This window comes from Lepus europaeus, chromosome 11 (assembly GCF_033115175.1).
Source record: "Lepus europaeus isolate LE1 chromosome 11, mLepTim1.pri, whole genome shotgun sequence".
Taxonomy (NCBI): domain Eukaryota; kingdom Metazoa; phylum Chordata; class Mammalia; order Lagomorpha; family Leporidae; genus Lepus; species Lepus europaeus.
In genome coordinates this window covers 77103532-77122224 of record NC_084837.1, presented here as the reverse complement: position 1 = coordinate 77122224, position 18693 = coordinate 77103532, and the positions used below count along the sequence as shown (strand labels likewise).

At 41.3% G+C, this 18693-nt stretch overlaps 1 protein-coding gene across 1 annotated transcript in view; it reads left to right on the top strand.

Annotated features, from left to right (window-relative positions):
• PRTG (protogenin) overlaps nucleotides 1–18693 on the top strand; it is a 147183-nt gene that overhangs the window by 122607 nt on the left and 5883 nt on the right. The window contains exons 12-17 of the mRNA XM_062206647.1: nucleotides 3880–3975; nucleotides 4554–4740; nucleotides 5345–5472; nucleotides 7235–7405; nucleotides 15495–15677; nucleotides 17863–17983. Of these exons, the coding sequence (XP_062062631.1) occupies nucleotides 3880–3975; nucleotides 4554–4740; nucleotides 5345–5472; nucleotides 7235–7405; nucleotides 15495–15677; nucleotides 17863–17983 (886 nt within the window). The remainder of the gene's footprint in view (nucleotides 1–3879; nucleotides 3976–4553; nucleotides 4741–5344; nucleotides 5473–7234; nucleotides 7406–15494; nucleotides 15678–17862; nucleotides 17984–18693) is intronic.

Below are 18693 nucleotides of genomic sequence, written 5' to 3'. Positions count from 1 at the left end.
ATCTGAGGAGTGAACCATCGGATGGAAGACCACTCTGTCTCTCTTTGCCTCTCCTCTGTGTAACTCTAACTTTCAAAGAAATAAATAAATCTTTTAAAAATAAATGTTAGTTAATTAATTAATTCTTTTTTTAAAAAAAAAAGTTTGTTTTCTAAAAGTCACCGTTCCAGAGAATTACCCATGACATGTTGATGGAGTGGTTGTTTGCATTGTGGAAGAAGGATCAATTTTCCACCTGTACTCACAACCCTCATCAAAAGCAGCTTTCCGTGAGAAATGGCTGCTCGTTTAGCTCCCTGAGGATGGTGTGGGCGGATTCCAATTAGGTAGCTGTTGACCTAAACCAAAATCTCTTTTTCTATTTATTTGGTTTTTAAAGCCTTAAACATTTTTTAGTTAACCATAGTTGTGCATGTGTATGGTGTGACATTTCAGGATAGGTATGCAATCTGTACCAACAGTCAAATTAATACCTTGCTGTGTTGTTACTTTATGATTGGAAACCTCAAATGCCTCTGTTCTTTTTGCTCTGAAAATACATACTGGTTACTGTGAACTGTAGTCACCGCAGCATCCTGAGTAATGATAGGAACTTACTCCTTCTAACTAACTATAATTGATACCCGTTCTCCAGCCTCCCTCCAACCCTGTACCCACTCCCATCCCAGCTTCTAGTAATTACTATTGTGTGTTCAAATTGAGCTTTTAAGCTTTTGCATATGAGGGAAAACATGTGGTATTTGTCCCGTCCTTGGCTAGTTCACTTAACTGAATGATCTCCAGTTTCATAAACCAGGCTTTTGAATCTTAGAATTCATTGCTAAATTTCGGAACTCGTTTGCATCACAAATCCAACTGTGTGTATGTGTTTTCTAATAATTGTTTTATAAAATACTTGAAAACATGTTTTTTATGTTTTTGGGGCTGGCCCTGTGGCGTGGTGGGGTAAAGCCACCACCTGCAATGCAAGCATCTTATATGGGCAACCGGTTCAAGTCCTGGCTGCTCCACTTCCAATCCAGCTCTCTGATGTGGCCTAGGAAAGCAGTGGAAGGTGGCCCAAGTACTTGGGCCCTGCACCCTCATGGGAGATCCAGAAGAAGCTCCTGGCTCCTGGCTCCTGGCTTTGGATCAGCCCAGCTCTGGCTGTTGTAACCATTTGGGGAGTGAACCAGTGGATGTCTGTCTCTCTCTCTCTGCCTCCCTGTAACTCTGCCTTTCAGATAAATAAATCTAACAAAAAAATAAAGTTTCTTATAAGAAGATGGACTTAATTGTCCTGACAAAGGCACATGTACTGATACCCTGTACTTTTCGTACTAATAGCCATAAGCTCTTGTTTCTTGGGTCACCTTTGTGTGGACTGGAAATTCTCCTAATACTCTTGTAGAGCAGCTTGTGAAATATCAGTAACATAAACCTTTATAAAATTTTGTGATAGTCAGTTAAGACAGTCTATCTAAAAGACCAGTTATGTAGGATAATCCTGTTGTCAAGACTATGCTATTAGTCTTCCTACCTTTTTCTAGAAAGCACAGAACTTTTCTAAGTTCTAGAAATTTTTCTTCTTGTGGTTTTAATTTTGGGAAAACAAATGGAAATGATAATTTTATATAGTAGGATAGCCTTTTAATACCTTTGAATATTAAACAGTATAATATATTTATCATTTTTAACAATATACAAGAATATTACTCCAGAGAGTTTCATAAAGTTTGTGTTTTATTTTTATATTTTTGATGCTTGAATTCACTGTAAAATTACTGCTTTTAACGTTTTTTTATTTGAGAGGCAAAGAGACAGGAAGATACCTCCCACCTACTGGTTCCCTTCCCAAATGGCTGCAATAGCCAGGGCAGGGCCAGGGCTGAGCCAGGGCTAGAACCTGTAGATGAGAAGTGTATTCATGTCTCCCTCCTTGGTGGAAGGAAGCCCGTTAGTTACTTGACTCATCACCTCTGTCTCCTAGGATTTGTATTAGCAGAAAGCTGTCTACAGCCTTACCACAATGAACGCACCCAGTCTTGTCTGTATTAGCAGGAAGCTGGAGTCAGGGCTTGGAGCCCCCAGTCAAACCTGGGCATTCTGATGTGGGATGCAGGCATCTTTTTTTTTTTAAGTTAGACAGTGAGAGACAGAGAGACAGGTCTTCCTTTTTCCGTTGGTTCACCCCCCAAGTGCCCACTATGGCCAGCGCGTTGCGCCGATCCAAAGCCAGGAGCCAGGTGCTTCCTCCTGGTCTCCCATGTTGGGCCATCCTCCACTGCACTCCTGGGCCACAGCAGAGAGCTGGACTGGAAGAGGAACAACCGGGACAGGATCCGGCGCCCTGACCGGGTCTAGAACCCCGGGGTGCCAGCGCCACAGGCGGAGGATTAGCCTAGTGAGCCACGGCGCCGGCCTACAGGCATCTTAATTATTGTACTCAACACCTGTTCCTAAAATAAAATAATCTTCTTTAATTCCAAGTCTTTTTGTATATTGGAGATCTATCTATCTATATCTATCTATCTCTATCTATATATTCAGGAGAATTGTCTTCCCTTATGAAATACTGTTTGTGTTTGTCTTATTATTACTTTGAGAAGTATAGTAGGGGAATTTTTTTAAGTAATATTTATTTTTACCCTAAAAACGCATAATTTTATAATTAAACATCATCATAAACAGTTAATTTTAAATGTACTCACATTGGAGCTGGTGTTGTGGCACAGAGGCTTAAGCCGCCATTGCCACCTGCAATGCCAGCATTCCAAATGACTGATGGTTCAAGTCTCAACTGCTCCACATTTTTTTTAGGTTACGAAATAATTTATTTCAGACTTTAGCCAGTTTTCATGAAGTATTTGTCTCCAACTTCAGTGTACTCCAACATTAATTTATAATAAACAGGACAGTGATTAAGATTAGCCACTTTTCAAACTCCAATTTTGAAATCATAGAAATGGGCAATTAAGTTCATCTAGTCAAAATCTTCACTCAAGTGATGATCAAATGGCCTGTAAAGATCTCTAAAAGAAACTGACCTTTGAGGCAACACACACAAAAATTAGAAAAATATGAACCCTCTCTATCCCAAGCACCAATGGAGGCTCAGCAATTAGACATACAAATCCTAATGACAGGTCCTCCCCACTGGAAAACCCTGAGTTTTTTAAAAAAGTATCCTCTTGAAGAAAATTTTTAACATCAATCAGCTAAGAGTTTATGATGATTTTTTCCCCCTCCCAGAGCCCTGAAAAATTTGCTTTAGTCAGCATGGGATGGACTTTAGATTTAGTATTGTAATAGCTAATGAGCACCAGTAGAGGGAGCTCAACTCACTTTTGTTGAATTTAGCTGTCAAGTTGAAAATCTAAGTTTGTATAAAGGATACATTTAGAAGTAGAGTAATAAAGTTAAAACTTAACACACTGTATATATAAATGTTCAAAGACATTAAAGGATGCCAATTATAATTTTCTGTAACTTTGATGAAAAAATAATCAAACTTTAATCTTCATACTCTTAAGTAAAGTATCTTCAACTGTAACTGCCTCAAAAAAAAGCTCTTTGTAGTGTATGTAACCTGTAAATCTATCAAGCAATGCAAGGTTTTGAAAACCAAGACGCTGTCTGATCAGCTCACAGGGCAGGGTAGAAGAGAAGTTGTAGTGTGATTGTTTGAAACTAGGTTAAGTAAAGTAAAATAATTGTTAATCATATTAGCAAGGCCATATAAAGATGAATGAAGTATAGGGAGAGAAAAATGTTTGTATTATTTATAACTTTTGCTCATTTGAAAAAAATTTTAAGCCAAAATCTAGGAATGCTCCATCAAGAACCTTTGCCCGTGTCTAGAGGGCTGATCCTGATGCTAACCTGTTGGTTCCTTTACAGACCCCAGAAGAAAATACCACGTGAGGCTGCTGGCTTACAACAGCGTGGAGGACGGCTACCAGGCAGATCAGACCGTCAGCACCCCAAGCTGCGTGTGTAAGTCAGAGCTGTGGGACTTGTCCCGCTGAGGCTGAAGCTCTGTCTCCTTCTCCTTTATTACTACTCGGAAGTCTTGGTTGTTTAATTGCTTCGCATTGTTCATGCTGTCTAGCATAGTTGTCTTGATTGTTCAATACCTATTTAAGTGAGATGTATTGAATTATAAGTACCTGCTTTAATTTCGCACGCAAAAGACCACTAGATATTAAACTGGGAAAAGTAACCGCTGAATACTTATTAATTTTCCTTTGCTTTCGCCATAAGGTTAATTGTTTCTCTACATTTGATGTTCAGTTTTATTGCTACTAAAGAAGGCAGTGTCTACCGCTGGTTTTCTGAATGTCATTGGCTAGTAGGTTCAGTGTTCTAATGTTAAATGTTGATAAAATGTGACTCATTTTCTCACATAAGGGTTGTTTGGGTTTGGATGATGTATCTCTAAACCACTGAGAATCTCTGGTGAAAAAGATCTAAAACCAGCCTGTAGGGTATGAGATTTTATGATTCTACTGTTTCACCACTTTGCACATTAAGTGTTATGTTGTGCAGTAAATGAACGTTATCTTTTTCAATAGCTGTCCGTGATCGTATGGTCCCTCCTCCACCACCACCCCACCATCTCTATGCGAAGGCGAACACCTCATCTTCCATCTTCCTGCATTGGAGGAGGCCTGCGTTCACCACTGCACAGATCATTAACTACACCGTGCGCTGTAACCCTGTGGGCCTGCAGAACGCTTCCCTGGTTCTGTACCTTCAAACGTATGTAGCTTCTGTCAATCCTGCTTTCCTGGCCCTCCTCCCCCGTCATAATTCCTTTTGCCCAGCTTGGGCCCCGTTTGTTTCAGGACTGATCTTTCTTATATAATGGCTGGGAGTTTGGCATACTTACCATATTCAGTTCTGAAAACTGTACTTTTTGACATTAATTTATATAAGTAATTTTTTTTCTGAGCCCCTTGCAGAAAAACTGGACAAGACGCTATTGTTATTTTGAAGTGACTAAACATAGCACAGTTGAAAAAAGAAACAAAAGACTGTTTTCATGCTGGCAGCAAAGAGTAGAGCTAGTTTTAACTCTGTAATTCTGTTTTCTAGGTTAGAGTTAGAGATATGACCACCCCAGTCTTTAAAAGAGTGATTTGACTTCCAGGCTTTTCAAGGGAAATGCCTTTGTGTTGGGACGTTTCAGCTTGTAGCTTCTATCTGCAGGATAATAGCAAACGTAGTATTTTAGTAGTTACTTTAGAATACTCTTTTAGTCTAAAAACACCACAGTAAATCTTCCCTGTTGGTTGGAAATACTCACATTCTTGTGAAAACAATGTGCTAGCAGCACTAATAATGTCATAACCCATTATTGTAGATCAGAAACTCACATGCTGGTTCAAGATTTAGAACCAAACACCAAATATGAATTTGCTGTTCGACTGCACGTGGATCAACTTTCCAGTCCTTGGAGCCCTGTAGTCTACCATTCTACACTTCCAGAAGGTAAAGACAGCACCTCCCTTTACGGCTGTTACCTTTTTAAAAATTTAATGAAATATTTAAATATATTTGTCACTTTAGGGAGGGCTACCCTGTTTGCCACCTAACGGTTGATTTGTACCTATGAAGATTCTTCAAAGAATTTATGAAAAATGGAGTTAAAAGATACGTTTATTTTGATGTAAAAAAGTTGAAATCTGTGCATCATTTTTTCATAGTATGTATTTATGGACTTTTTGAAGACCTCATCATATTCATGGTTTTGAAAATTTTTTGCCTCAAAATATCACACAGTTTTTAAAGATTGGTTTTTATCTGTTTAACAGGCAAAGTGACAGAGAGAAAGGGAAAAACAGAGAGACTTTCTGCCTGCTGGTTCACTTCCCAAATGGCCACGTGTCCTGTATTGGACCAGGCTGAAGCCGAGAGCGAGGAACTCCATTTTAGTCTCCCACAGGGGTGGCAGAAGACCAAGTGCTCAATCCATCTCTGCTGCCTTCCCAGGCACGTTATCAGGAAGCTATATTGGAAGCCATTACAGCCAGGACTTGAACCAGCACTTTAATATGGAATGCTGGCATCTCAAGTCTTGGTTTAACCTGCTGAGCCACAATACTAGCCCCTATAATTATATTTTAATTCTATTTCCATGAACTTTTTTAAGTACTTTATTACATTTTATTTGTAAACTTTTGAAATTTCTTTATCTTATTTAAATGTTTTTCTTATTTAAAAAATGCATGAGCAAATGGTCTTAATTTTAATGTCCTTTAAGGAGGTTTTTTCTTTTTTTAAAGTCAGGTGTGCAGTTAAAGACTGTACCCAAATTATTTTAAATAGAAGTAAGGGAAAAATGTGTTCGTTGGTGACCTCAGGAGCCTACATCGGAACCCAATTCTCTGTGGGTGGTGGGTTGATAACTGTGTGTAGTGCATATATATATATATATATATATATGAATGATTGAGCACTATATAGCTTACCTATGTCTATAGCTAAAACAGTTCATATCTCTAAACCTGCACTTCCTTATCTCTAGAGTGAGGGTGAAGGACTAGATGACTATTAAGGGTCACTCCTGATCTGTTTTAATTATGCTGAGGAAAAGCAGGAGACACTTAAATCAGCAAGTTTTAGCAATAGTCCATGTGAAACATGGTACTGAAAACCAGCTCTTCACACTTTTAGCTCCTATAAAGCATGGAGTCGACTAAAATTCTAAGGTTTTACTACTTTTTACAGGTTGTTAGAGTTGAGTCTACCCTATCACCTCCCCGATTCACAACATTTGAGGGAATAACTGAATGTTTTGGTCTCAGAAGCATGTTCTTCAGTGCCCTGGTAGATCAGGTTCCATTAATATTCTATTCATTGCAGTAAGAACTATAATTTAACTCAGTGTGATGAGGTGCAGCTTATTACTACCAGTGGAGTTGTAAGCATGTCTAGTTAGCAATTTAGCAAAATGTATCAGGAGCCCTAAAAATGCAATCCTTTTGATGTAGTGATTTCCCTTCTAGGAATATGCCATCTCTTTTATGTTTTTTAATGTCTTAAACATTATAAAAATGAGCTTTCAGGAAAAGAAGAAAAAAGTAGTTCTTTATTATTCTCACCAGTAGTCTTTAAAAGCTATGGTTTTGATGTTTTTTTTTTTTTAATAGCATTTTCTAGTTTTTCAAATTCTTTTCTCTCAGCCAGGTATAGGAGTGTTTATGAATTATTTTATCCTAGTAATACAGTCTTTTTTTTCATATGTGCACAGCCCCAGCAGGCCCACCAGTTGGAGTAAAAGTGACGCTGATAGAAGATGACACTGCTCTGGTTTCTTGGAAACCCCCTGATGGCCCAGAGACGGTGGTGACGCGGTACACGATCCTGTATGCATCCAGAAAAGCCTGGATTGCAGGAGAGTGGCAAGTCCTCCACCGTGAAGGTAAGCAGGACCACCCGTGACCAAGGAGAATGGAAAGTAAGATCGTTAGCAATAAGGAAACAGAGAAAGTAGGTCTAGAGTTTGCCTTGAATTTATATGAGTTTATATTTTTATAGAGAGAGAATAACAAATTACTGAAGATTTCAGTTATACTTAAAAAGCATTGGGAAGCCACTGAATGCTGCTTATTTCCAGGGACAAGCAATTAGCACAGCAGTTAAGACACTGGCCAGGACACTCACATCCCATATTGGAGTGCCTGGGTTTGAGTCCTGACCTGGCTTCTAATTCCAGCTTCCTGCTAAGGCAAACTGCAGTGCAGTGCTGACTGCTCAAATAATTGGGCTCCTGCCACCAATGTAAGAGACCTGAATTGAGTTCCAGGCTCCTGGCCCAACCCTGGTCATTGTGAGCATTTGGTGAGTGACACAGCAAATGGGCATTCCCTTTAGCTGTTTCTCTCTTTCTCTCTCTATCCCTTAAATAAACAAAATAAATACATAAAACTTAAGAAAGAATGGCTTGTGTTTCAGAAAGACCAGTTTTACTGTTGTGAGTAGAAGAGATTTGGTTGAAGAGTGAGGGCAAGAGCACTGCAGAGGGCTTGTTAGGAAGTAGTCATAATGATCCAGGAAAGAGATGATGAGCCTGGGCTAGGATGGTCGGGGATTCAGACAGAAAGGAGAGGGTGGTGGAAAGATAAATATGAAGGAGATACTAACAGAGCCTGATAGCTTGGAGAGGAGAGAGAAAGACGGTTAGGGGAGGGAGAATTGTGTGTCGGTTAGGGGAGGGAGAATTGCGTGTACTTACTAGGTTTCTGGTAACAATGCAGCTTGTACTAGAGTAAGAAACACTGGAAAAAGACCTAGCTGATGGAAGAAGACCTTTGAACTGCCAACATGACCCACAGGCAAATCAGTGGCCTCGTATGAGCACCAGTATCCACTGAAGTGTTAAGAGAATGAATTAGTATGTAAAAGCACTGGATTTAAATTTTTAACACTATTTAATTTTAGTTAGAGAAACTGAATTAGAAAACTCTAACATTGTTATTGCTTGCTTTCAGCATTATAACCTTAGGTAAATCACAAATCTTTCATTCAGGCACATTCCATGAACCACTTTTCAGTTGGGCCACCATTATTTTGTTGCTTCCTTAGGAACGACATGTGTGCTGGGGAAAGAACTGTCTGTCAAGCAGCCTGTCAAAAAAAAAAAAAAAAAGATTAAGAAGGATTCCAAGAAGGAAACTTGTTGGCATATTCTAAACACACTATAGTACTGGGCACTTTGGCATACACTTGACCTTTTACAGAAACATATACCCAATAAAGAAAGTAACTCATATATGTATGCAAATAAACTCTTTATACAGTTATAAAACAAGCAAATGATAAATTTAACTGGAGGATTTTTTTAAAGGTGCATTTATTTGAAAGACAGAGTGACAGAGAGAGATCTTTCATCTGCTAGTCCACTCCCCAAATGCCCAAAGTAGCTGGGAGCCAGGATCCGGGAACTCCATCCAGATTTCCCACTTGAGTGGCAGGCACCCAAGTGGATTATCATCAACTGCCTTCCCAAGTACATTTACAGGAAGTTGAATCTGAAGCAGAGTAGCCAGGACTCAAGCTGGCACTGCAGTGTGGAATGTGGGCATCCCAGGTGGCAGCTTCACCTGCTCCATAATGCTTGCCCCTGGCTAGCGTTCTGATAGTTGTATGTTCATATTGAAGCAGAAGCCCCACTATAAAGATTTCCTGGTCACTGAAGAGACTTGAAAGCAGCAAGTACTTAGCAGCAACACGATTTTATAATTGTGCCAATTATTTATTGCTGTGTAACCACTCTCAAACTTTGAAGAACCATTTTGCTTTCTTCCAATTCCTTGCATGGGCAGTCTTGGCTGGAATCACCAGGGCAGTTCTTTTCGTCTCTCATGAGGCTGCAGGCATCTCACAGTTTTGGTAGGATATGAGTCATCTAAAAATAGCAAGAGAGGATTTCAGAATCAGGAAAAGGGAGGAAGTTCCACATGCAAAGCTTTCCAAGCCTCTGTTTATGTCACATTTGCTAAGGTCCCAGATAGCAGAGCAAGCTGCATGGCCAAGTCCAAAGTCATTGTGGATCTGGCTGCCCAAGGGTGTAAATAGATGGAGGGGTAGTTCACTGGGGGTCTTTTTTTTTTTTTAATTTATTTTATTTGAAAGACAGAGTTACAGAGAGAAGTAGAGACTGAGAGAGAGGTCCTCCATCCGCCGCTTCACTCCTCAGATGGCTACAACGGCCGGAGCTGAGCCAATCTGAAGCCAGGAGCCAGGAGCAGGGGCCCAAGCACTTGGGCTATCCTCCACTGCCCTCCCAGGCCATAGCAGAGAGCTGGATCAGAAGAGGAGCAGCTGGGACTAGAACCAGTGCCCATATGGAATGCCGGTGCTTCAGGCCTGGGCTTTAACTTGCTGCGCCACAGCGCCGGCCCCTCACCGGGGTCTTTAATGTTGCTGTCTGCCACAGTAATCTTAATGTATAATTCAGTTTCAGTTATTCAGTTCCAAAATGATTTATTGGCACAGTGCATGGCCAGATGGGAAACCTGATTCGATGAGGTGTCACAAGTATTATTAATAAAGAATTTTGGTCACATGAGTGTATATCTTACGTTCTCCATTTGTGCTTACCTGAAAAGAAACAGTATTTTGTTTTGACTCTTTTTACATGCTGTCATTTATGTGTTTGAGACAGAGCTCAGAAAACAGCATTTTGTCTCATTGATGGCTCAGTAGTGAAATGGACTATAATTGCAGGTTTTTCCATCTGGGTAAGCCTTTCTGTAACGATGCACAGGAAAAAGTAATCTAGGTGTTGGTTGGTGCAATTTTAAGAAACATTCTCAGTGAATAGCTTTTGTCATTTGTTAAATGTAGAGAACCTTTTTTTTGTAGCTAATGCTGGCGATTCAGAGAGTAAACAATGTAAGTGAAAAGCAGTTGTGTTTACTTTTTTTTGAGAGAGAAATATAAAGGATTTGACTCACCCGCATTTAAACTAAAAGCAAGGACCACAACATGGCATTTAAAGGGAAAAAAAGTAAACTTATATGTCAATTATAACAACTTTTCAGAAGTTGATAGTGTAGAAAGAGATGGAAAAAGTAGAAGATGCAAATTTCTCCTACCAATATGCTTGTTAATATTCTCTACATATTAGGTTTATACGTAATTACATACGTATTTAATTCAAAAATTTAATAATACAGTAATATGTTTTATGGCTCAAAACACTTTTAAAATTTTTTTGGTGAGTTTACATTTGTGATTGAGCAGAAATATGAAATTATATTTGCATAAAACTTAAAGTGGGTCAGAAATTACAGCCTTTACCTCTATTCAGATTTATGTTTAAATCAAAAAGATGCTGGGAGAAGTTATCCTGTATCTCAGTGATTTCTGAACTGTGTTCTTAGTTCTGTTTTCTGATTATACAGAGGTATCTAAAAAAAAAAGTTTTGCAATTAATTGAATTTGAGAAACACAATATACCGTATTAGTGATTCACATTGAAAATTTAGAATCCTTGCACTATAAGAATCTTTTCTATCAATTCGCCAAATGAATTATAATGCCAATAGTAGAAATATACTCATTTGGCCAGTGCCGTGGCTCAACAGGCTAATCCTCCACCTTGCGGCTCTGGCACACTGGGTTCTAGTCCCGGTCGGGGTGCCGGATTCTATCCCAGTTGCCCCTCTTCCAGGCCAGCTCTCTGCTATGGCCCAGGAGTGCAGTGGAGGATGGCCCAAGTCCTTGGGCCCTGCACCCCATGGGAGACCAGGAGAAGCACCTGACTCCTGCCTTCGGATCAACGCGATGTGCCGGCTGCAACGCGCCAGCCGCGGTGGCCATTGGAGGGTGAACCAATGGCAAAGGAAGACCTTTCTCTGTCTCTCTCTCTCACTGTCCACTCTGCCTGTCAAAAAAAAAAAAAAAAGAAATATACTCATTTATTAAACAAATTCTTTCTCATGATCCTGTCTGCCAGGCTCTGTTATAGGCAATGGCAATGTCATTGTATATAGACCAGCTAACCAGCAAATATATGAATTTTCAGGTAGTATCATGAATGTTATAAAGCCGTAAAAGGGAAAAAGTGATGGAGTTCATAGTATAGTAAATTCTCGTGGAAGAAATGATCCCCAAACTTAGCTCTGTCTGGGGAAAGTGCAAAGACCCTGAGGCAGAAATGAGGTTGGCTTCTTAGAGGAACAAGAAAGCCAAGGAGCCTGGAGCGAAGGGAAGAGCAGGGAGTAAGAAATGGGGTACAGAAGCAGCCAAGGGCAAACCTTGCACACCAGACTAGGCAGTGGGAGGTTCAGAGTGTGGGAGAGGAATGGACCCAGAGATCTAACTTTGTTGTCAGTGTATGTCAGTAGGTGATACTTAAGTCTATACAACTGGAAAAACTCACTTGGAGCCCGTGGAGAGGCCAGAGAAAGGTCTTAGACTGTACCAACCCTGAAATCTCAACCCTTTATGTTCACTTTTTAATGTATTTTTTATTTTTATTTTTTGAAAAGCAGAGTTAGAAAGAAAGAGAGGCAGATAGAGAAAGAGAGAGATCTTCCATCCTCTGGTTTGCTCCTCAAATGCCTGCAACAGCTAGGGCTGGGACAGGCTGAAGCCGGGAGCCTGGAGCTTCTTCCAGGTTCCCAGTGTGACTGCAGGGGCCCAAGCAATTAGGCCATCTTCCACTGCTTTCCTAGGCACATTAGAAGGGAGCTGGATCAGAAGTGGAGCAGCCAGGACTCCAGCTGGCACCCCCATGGCATGCCAATATGGCAGGCGGAGGCTTAACCTACTACTGCACAGCACTGACCCCTATGTTTATTTCTTAAGTGAGTACGCCCTCCTTTTCTCACAAGTGGCTTGCATTGTACTGTAAATTCAACTAGCATTAATTAAAATGATCTTAAGCCAGGCATTCTGTGAGTACATTAAGGTACTCAAATATGGAAAAAAAATTTTTTCTGGGACTAGTGTTGTGGTGCAATGGGTTCAACTGCTGCAAGCAACTCCGGTGTCCCATATAGACCCTGGTTTGTGTTGCAGCTACTCTACTTCCGATCCAGCTCCCTGCTAATGCACCTGGGAAAGCAACAGAGGATGGTGCAGGCTCCTGGCTTTGGCCTCACCCATCCCTGGCCATTGCAGCCATTTGAGGAGTAAACCAGCAGATGGAAGATCTCACTGTCTGCCTCTCTCTGTAACTCTGCCTTTCAAATAAATAAGTCTTTTTTTTCCCTCATGTCAGAAGAGGAGTCAGAGGTGAGAAAGGAAGGTTACTGTCATCAAGTGTATACACTTGGGTCAGACACTTGCCAGTGATAATTTAATCCTTAGAACAATTAAATGAGGAGGAAACTATTGTCCCCATGAGGAAAGTACAGTTCGATAATGTGCTCTGAGTCACGTATTGCTTAATTGATAGTGTGCCAAGTTTTGATCCACATTGCTATGACACTGAGCCCGTTACACTGTCTGCCTCAAAATTCCTAGTCTGGCTGAAGACTGAGATGTCTATTAAAGGCAGTAGACTGAAATAATCACATTAATTGAGATTGAGACAATCTACTGAGAGGACGTAGGGACACTCAGTCTCTTTAGTATTTGGGAAAAGTGCTTTGAATGTGCTTATGGGAGGATCAGAATGCATAAATAGTTTCCTTTCTCTCAATCCCACTTTTTCTGGGAAAAGGGACACTGCAGATCCACTTGGAAAATATTACTACAGCAGGAGACTTTTCGTTTCTGTTATGGATTATTTTTTGTCAAGCATTTTTAAAAATTAAATCTATTCTGATGATAAAATGGAAACAATTTGTATGTCTCTTTGTGAAGAAATTAAATGTTCTTCCTTTTAGCTCATTGTAACATATCACAATACATCTTTGTTTTTTTAATGCATCTGCTTAAAAACGTAACAGTGGAAAGACTTCCTGGTTCTAAATAGGAGGTCAGTTTGTTTATTTAACAGTTGTGTACTCAAGTAGCTCACACTCTGTCCAAGCCAAGTTGAAACCAGAGAACATGAAAACAAGTCCTGTTCGGGCTGCTGGCATTGCTTTTGGAGGTTTGGCTGCCTCCTAACATGTGACCTGCAGAGGTGGCCTTTGTATCATGCCTCAGCTCTAAGATCACCGCCTATTTCACTTGCACAATGAGCTGTATTCTAGCAAGGCCACTGGAGCAGCAGGCTCTGCCCTGAAGGTGGCTGCAGGAAGCCAGGGGAAGCGCTTCGGAGCTGTCGTAAGGCTGCCCTGAGTCAGGAAGAAGAGCTGAAACCACCACAGGAAAGCGCGTCTGCCCACCGATGCGGTGCGGGAACCTGGTTGGATTTCTGTCACACCTGCCTTCCTAACGTCGGGATTAATTCCTAGGGCGGAAGTCTCTCTTGTGAGAAACGCTTCAGTGCAGTAGGAAAACAAGAGAAGAAAGATGACCCAAGCAATAGTGATATCCAAACAGGAATGAATCCCCCCTGGTGGTCATGCAGTGCCTTCGGATAGGACATACCATATATGAAATGATTCCCTTTGGAGAGACATGATCTTAGATCACTGGTGGAAATTTTGAGAGTTAATCTGAGTTATAGGTCTTCAGCAGATTTGAGACTGCTGTCAAACTTTTGAGTTTTCTTTCCTCATTACCTTGAAGAAATCCGAGATAATGATAAGTCTGGGAAGGATTTATTCATGCTTTCAAAAATAGGTTGTTTTGTATTACTTCTGATTTAAGAGGGAAAAATAACATCATCTATCCTAGCTACGACCACATGTAATTTAAACATTTCTCATAAAGGGGGAAAGCCTCTCACTTTAGATTTTTAAGTCCCAGTACAGTCCTTGCTTCTGGATTAATTACCTACCATTTTCTACGTATGTTTGAAATGTTTTATAATGAAATGTTTTAATGTCATTTGAATGAAAAAATAAAACATTTCAAATCTATATATTTATATTAAACATACATAACACACGTATCTCCAAATACAAATGCATGCTACTTTTAAGAATTATTACTAAAACAAAATTACAGAGAGAGATTCTGTGGGGAATTGTGCATAGTACAGTGTTAAATGAAAACTCTAGTGTATAAAAATACGTGCAAAAGGAACCAGCGCTGTGGCATAGCAGATAAAGCCACCTCCTGCAGTGCTGGCATCCCATATGGGACCCGGTTTGAGACCTGGCTGCTCCACTTCTGATCCAGCTCCCTGCTATGGCCTGGGAAAGCAGTAGAAGATGGCCCAATTATTTGGGCTCCTGTACCCGTGTGGGAGACCTGGAAGAAGCTCCTGGCTCCTGGCTCCAGATCAGCCCAGCTCTGGCTGTCACAGCCATTTGGGGAGTGAACCAGCGGATAGAAAACTCTCTTTCTCTCTCTCTCTGTCTCTGTCTCTGCCTCTGCCTCTACCTCTATCTCTCTGTAACTCTGCCTTTCAAATAAATAAATCAGTCTTTGACAAAAAAAAAAAAAAAAGAAAGGTACATGCAGTAAATGTTTTCACACACGTGCAGACAATACACTGAAGTGTCAGTATGAAATTTTCATTTTTTAAAAAAGCCTTATTTATTTGAAAGGCAAAGTTACGCAGAGGCAGAGAGAGAGAGAAAGAAATACCTCTTCCATCCACTGGTTGACTCCCCAAATGGCTGCCAACAGCTGAAGCTAGGCCACTATGAAGTCAGGAGATTCCCCCAGGTCTCCTACATGAGTACAGGGGCCCACGCACTTGGGCCATTTCCACTGCTTTCACAGGCACGTTAACAGGGAGCTGGATTGGAAGTGGGGCAGCCAGAACTCAAACTGGGTCCATATGGGATGCTGGCACTGTAGGCAGCGGCTTTACCTGCTACACCACAGCACCAGCCCCCAAAATTGTCATTTTCTTATGTATATTTTCCAAATGTTATAGAGTAAAAACATACCACTTTGATAATGAGAAAAATAGCTTTTGAAATAAGTGACCACATTTGCATAATTGAAAGAATAAAAAAAGTTTACTTAATTTGTACTTGACGATTTCATAGGGGCAATAACCATGGCATTGCTGGAAAACCTGGTGGCAGGAAATGTATACATTGTCAAGATATCTGCATCCAACGAGGTGGGAGAAGGACCCTTCTCAAATTCTGTGGAGCTGGCAGTCCTTCCAAAGGAAACTTCCGAATCAAATCAGAGGCCCAAGCGTTTAGATTCTGCTGATGCCAAAGGTCTGTACACGGTCACTGTGATTTGTCACCTGAAAAACAGAACAAAAATGATGTATTTTTCGATTCCTACAGTTGCCACATCCCTAAACCTGCATGGGTTCTTTGAGTGGTTGCCGATGGGGTTCTGATGTTACAGGGCTGTGTGACTCTTGGGGGTACTTCTAGAAGGATGTGAAATTGTCAAGAATTAACTGCTCTTCTCATAACTCCTGTGTTCCCAGTTAACTTCTCTCCCAGCTGTGCAGCCACCAAGACAGATGAGCTGCACCACCTGTGGATTAAGTTAGGCGAGTGGGCTTCCTGGTTTGGAAACAGCCAGCAGTGGTGGTTGTGGGACTCAGGCTTAGAAGGGCATGGTTTTCATTAAGAGTTCTCACCACAGCACAGCTGCCTTTCCAGAGAGAAAGTTACTTTTTCCCCAGAAAAGCAATTAGAAAGTAATTTTTTTTTTTAAATCATCTTATTTAGGGGCTGGCGCCGTGGCTCACTTGGTTAATCTTCTGCCTGTGGCGCCAGCATCCCATATGGGCGCCGGGTTCTAGTCTCGGTTGCTCCTCTTCCAGTCCAGCTCTCTGCTGTGGCCCAGGAAGGCAGTAGAGGATGGCCCAAGTGCTTGGGCTCTACACCCGCATGGGAGACCAGAAAAAAGCACCTGGCTCCTGGCTTCGGATCGGTGTAGCTCCAGCCATGGCAGCCATTTGGGGGATGAACCAACGGAAGGAAGACCTTTCTCTCTGTCTCTCTCTAGCTCACTCCGTCAAATAAAAAAAAAAAAAATCATCTTATTTGAAAGGCAGAGTAACAGCAGGATCTTCCATCTGCTGGTTCACTCCCCAAAATGCCACAAGGGCTGGGGCTGGGCCAGGCTGAAGCCAGGAGCCCAGAACTTGGTCTGGATCTCCCATGTGGGTCCAGGGGTCCAAGCACTTAGGTTATCTTGTACTGCTTTCCGAGGCACATTAGCAAGGAGCTGTATCGGAAGTGGAGCAGCCAGGACTTAAATCTTGAACTGGCACTCAGGAGATGCTTATGTCCCAGTCAGGGTCTAAACACACTGCGTCAACATGCTCACCCTGGACAAATTATCCTTAAATTAGCCCCCTCATGGAGGAAGCTGCTGCCCACCATGCTTTGGGGCTGGAAGCCTCCTTCCCTTCTTGTGCTGTGGAGAAGTGGGGGAAGCTTTAAGTGGAGGCAAGACCAGCTACACTCTGGCCAGGGTTAAGGGCTCTGCACACCACAGAAAAGACTCATTCAGTGTGGCGTGTGGGTGGAGAGAGAGAAGGGCAGGGACATCAAACTTGGCAACAGGAAGGCAGCAGCTGCCACATCAAGGGAGGTGGAGAACAAGGCTCTTTGGCTTCCCAAATCCTGTGCTGCTCAGGACAGCTAGGGACCAACAGCCCGGGTGTCATCTGCAGGCTGTTCTGTGCAGAGTTGGTAGCCCCACCCTGGAGTGGAGTAGAACCCCCTAGTGACTCGCATACACGTTAAAGTTTGACAAGCACTGTTCTTATCTGTATAAATGGAAAACTAATCTTCAACCTACAGGTCTGCTTTTCAGGCAGCGTGATATGAAAGCTGTTCTTTGGGAACACCTGTGTTTTGTGCTGTTTGGAATTATAAGTTATGATTTGATAATGTTTGATATACTGTGATGTTGAAGACTTCTGACTTTAAAATTGTTTTAAGATTTTTGGGAGGGAAGGCAGAGAAAGAGAGATCATCCATCTGCTCGTTCACTCCCTAGATGCCTGCAATAGCTGGTAGTGGGCCAGGCCAAAACTAGGAGTCAGGAAGTCCATCCCACATAGGTGACAGGGACCCCAGTACTTGAGCCAGTGCCTGCTGTGTCCCATGTGCACAAGCGGAAAGCTGGATTGGAAGTGAGGACCCAGGATACGGGGCGCTGGTGTCCCAAGTGGCGAGTCAACCCATGGCACCACAGCACTCACCCTAACACATGTTTAAGATCTTCAGTGTTGGAAGATAAATCAATCTGTGAAATCCCTGATTAAAAAAAAAAAAAAAAAACAACTAATGTGTATTCTCTGCTTAGATATAGATAATGTCAGAACTTCCTATGAGATAAAGAAAAACTATCATAAAGCAAATATCTGCCTTAAATTTAAATCAGATCATGTATTTGCTGACTGAGTCTGAGTCCGTGTGTCTCCCCTTGCAGTTTATTCCGGCTATTACCACCTGGACCAGAAGTCGATGACTGGCATTGCTGTAGGTGTTGGCATAGCCCTGACCTGCATCCTCGTCTGTGTTCTCATCTTGATATACCGAAGTAAAGCCAGGTGTGTTCTCCATTGCTAGGAATGCGAAGGTGGTTAAAAAACATCTACATTACAGTAACCTCAGGACACAATGAAATTGCGTGCCTTGTAGGATGACCAGGGTTTTCCACTTTAAATGTATTGCTACTTGAGTTCTTACAGCTATAGAAATGTCATTTGAAGGGAGTTCATTTTCTTGCCATTTAAAAAAATTTCTCTGCCAGTAAAATATTCTTGAATGAGGACCTGGTTTCCCCATTTCCTTAGTGGTTTTGGAAACACAAAGCATATGCCTAAATTTTTTTTTCTAGTGACACAACCTGATGCATTTGTTTATTGAGAAGATTCCTTACTGCTTAGAATATTTCGTATTTACCTGACAGTACTTGAAACACCTGAGTCATTTAGAACTCCCCAGGGTATGTGGTTGGGATTCTGCAGACAAGGGTGAAGACAAATACGGTAACTCAGGGTTGGGTTATCAGTAAACTCTGTCAGGCAGTCTCATCCGTGCTTTGACTTTGACCAGATTTTCAACGTTAACTTGCGTTCAGGGAACTGAACTATTTCTAACCTTTTAAATTTTTTGACTTTTGCTTTCATTAATATTCTTAAAATTTCTTTTTTAAATAAAAAAAATCAAAGTCATTATTTTTAGATTGTCCCCAATCACTAGGCTCTCTCAAATCACATAGGTTTTTCAACATTTACTCTGCAGACATTTGCTGTTT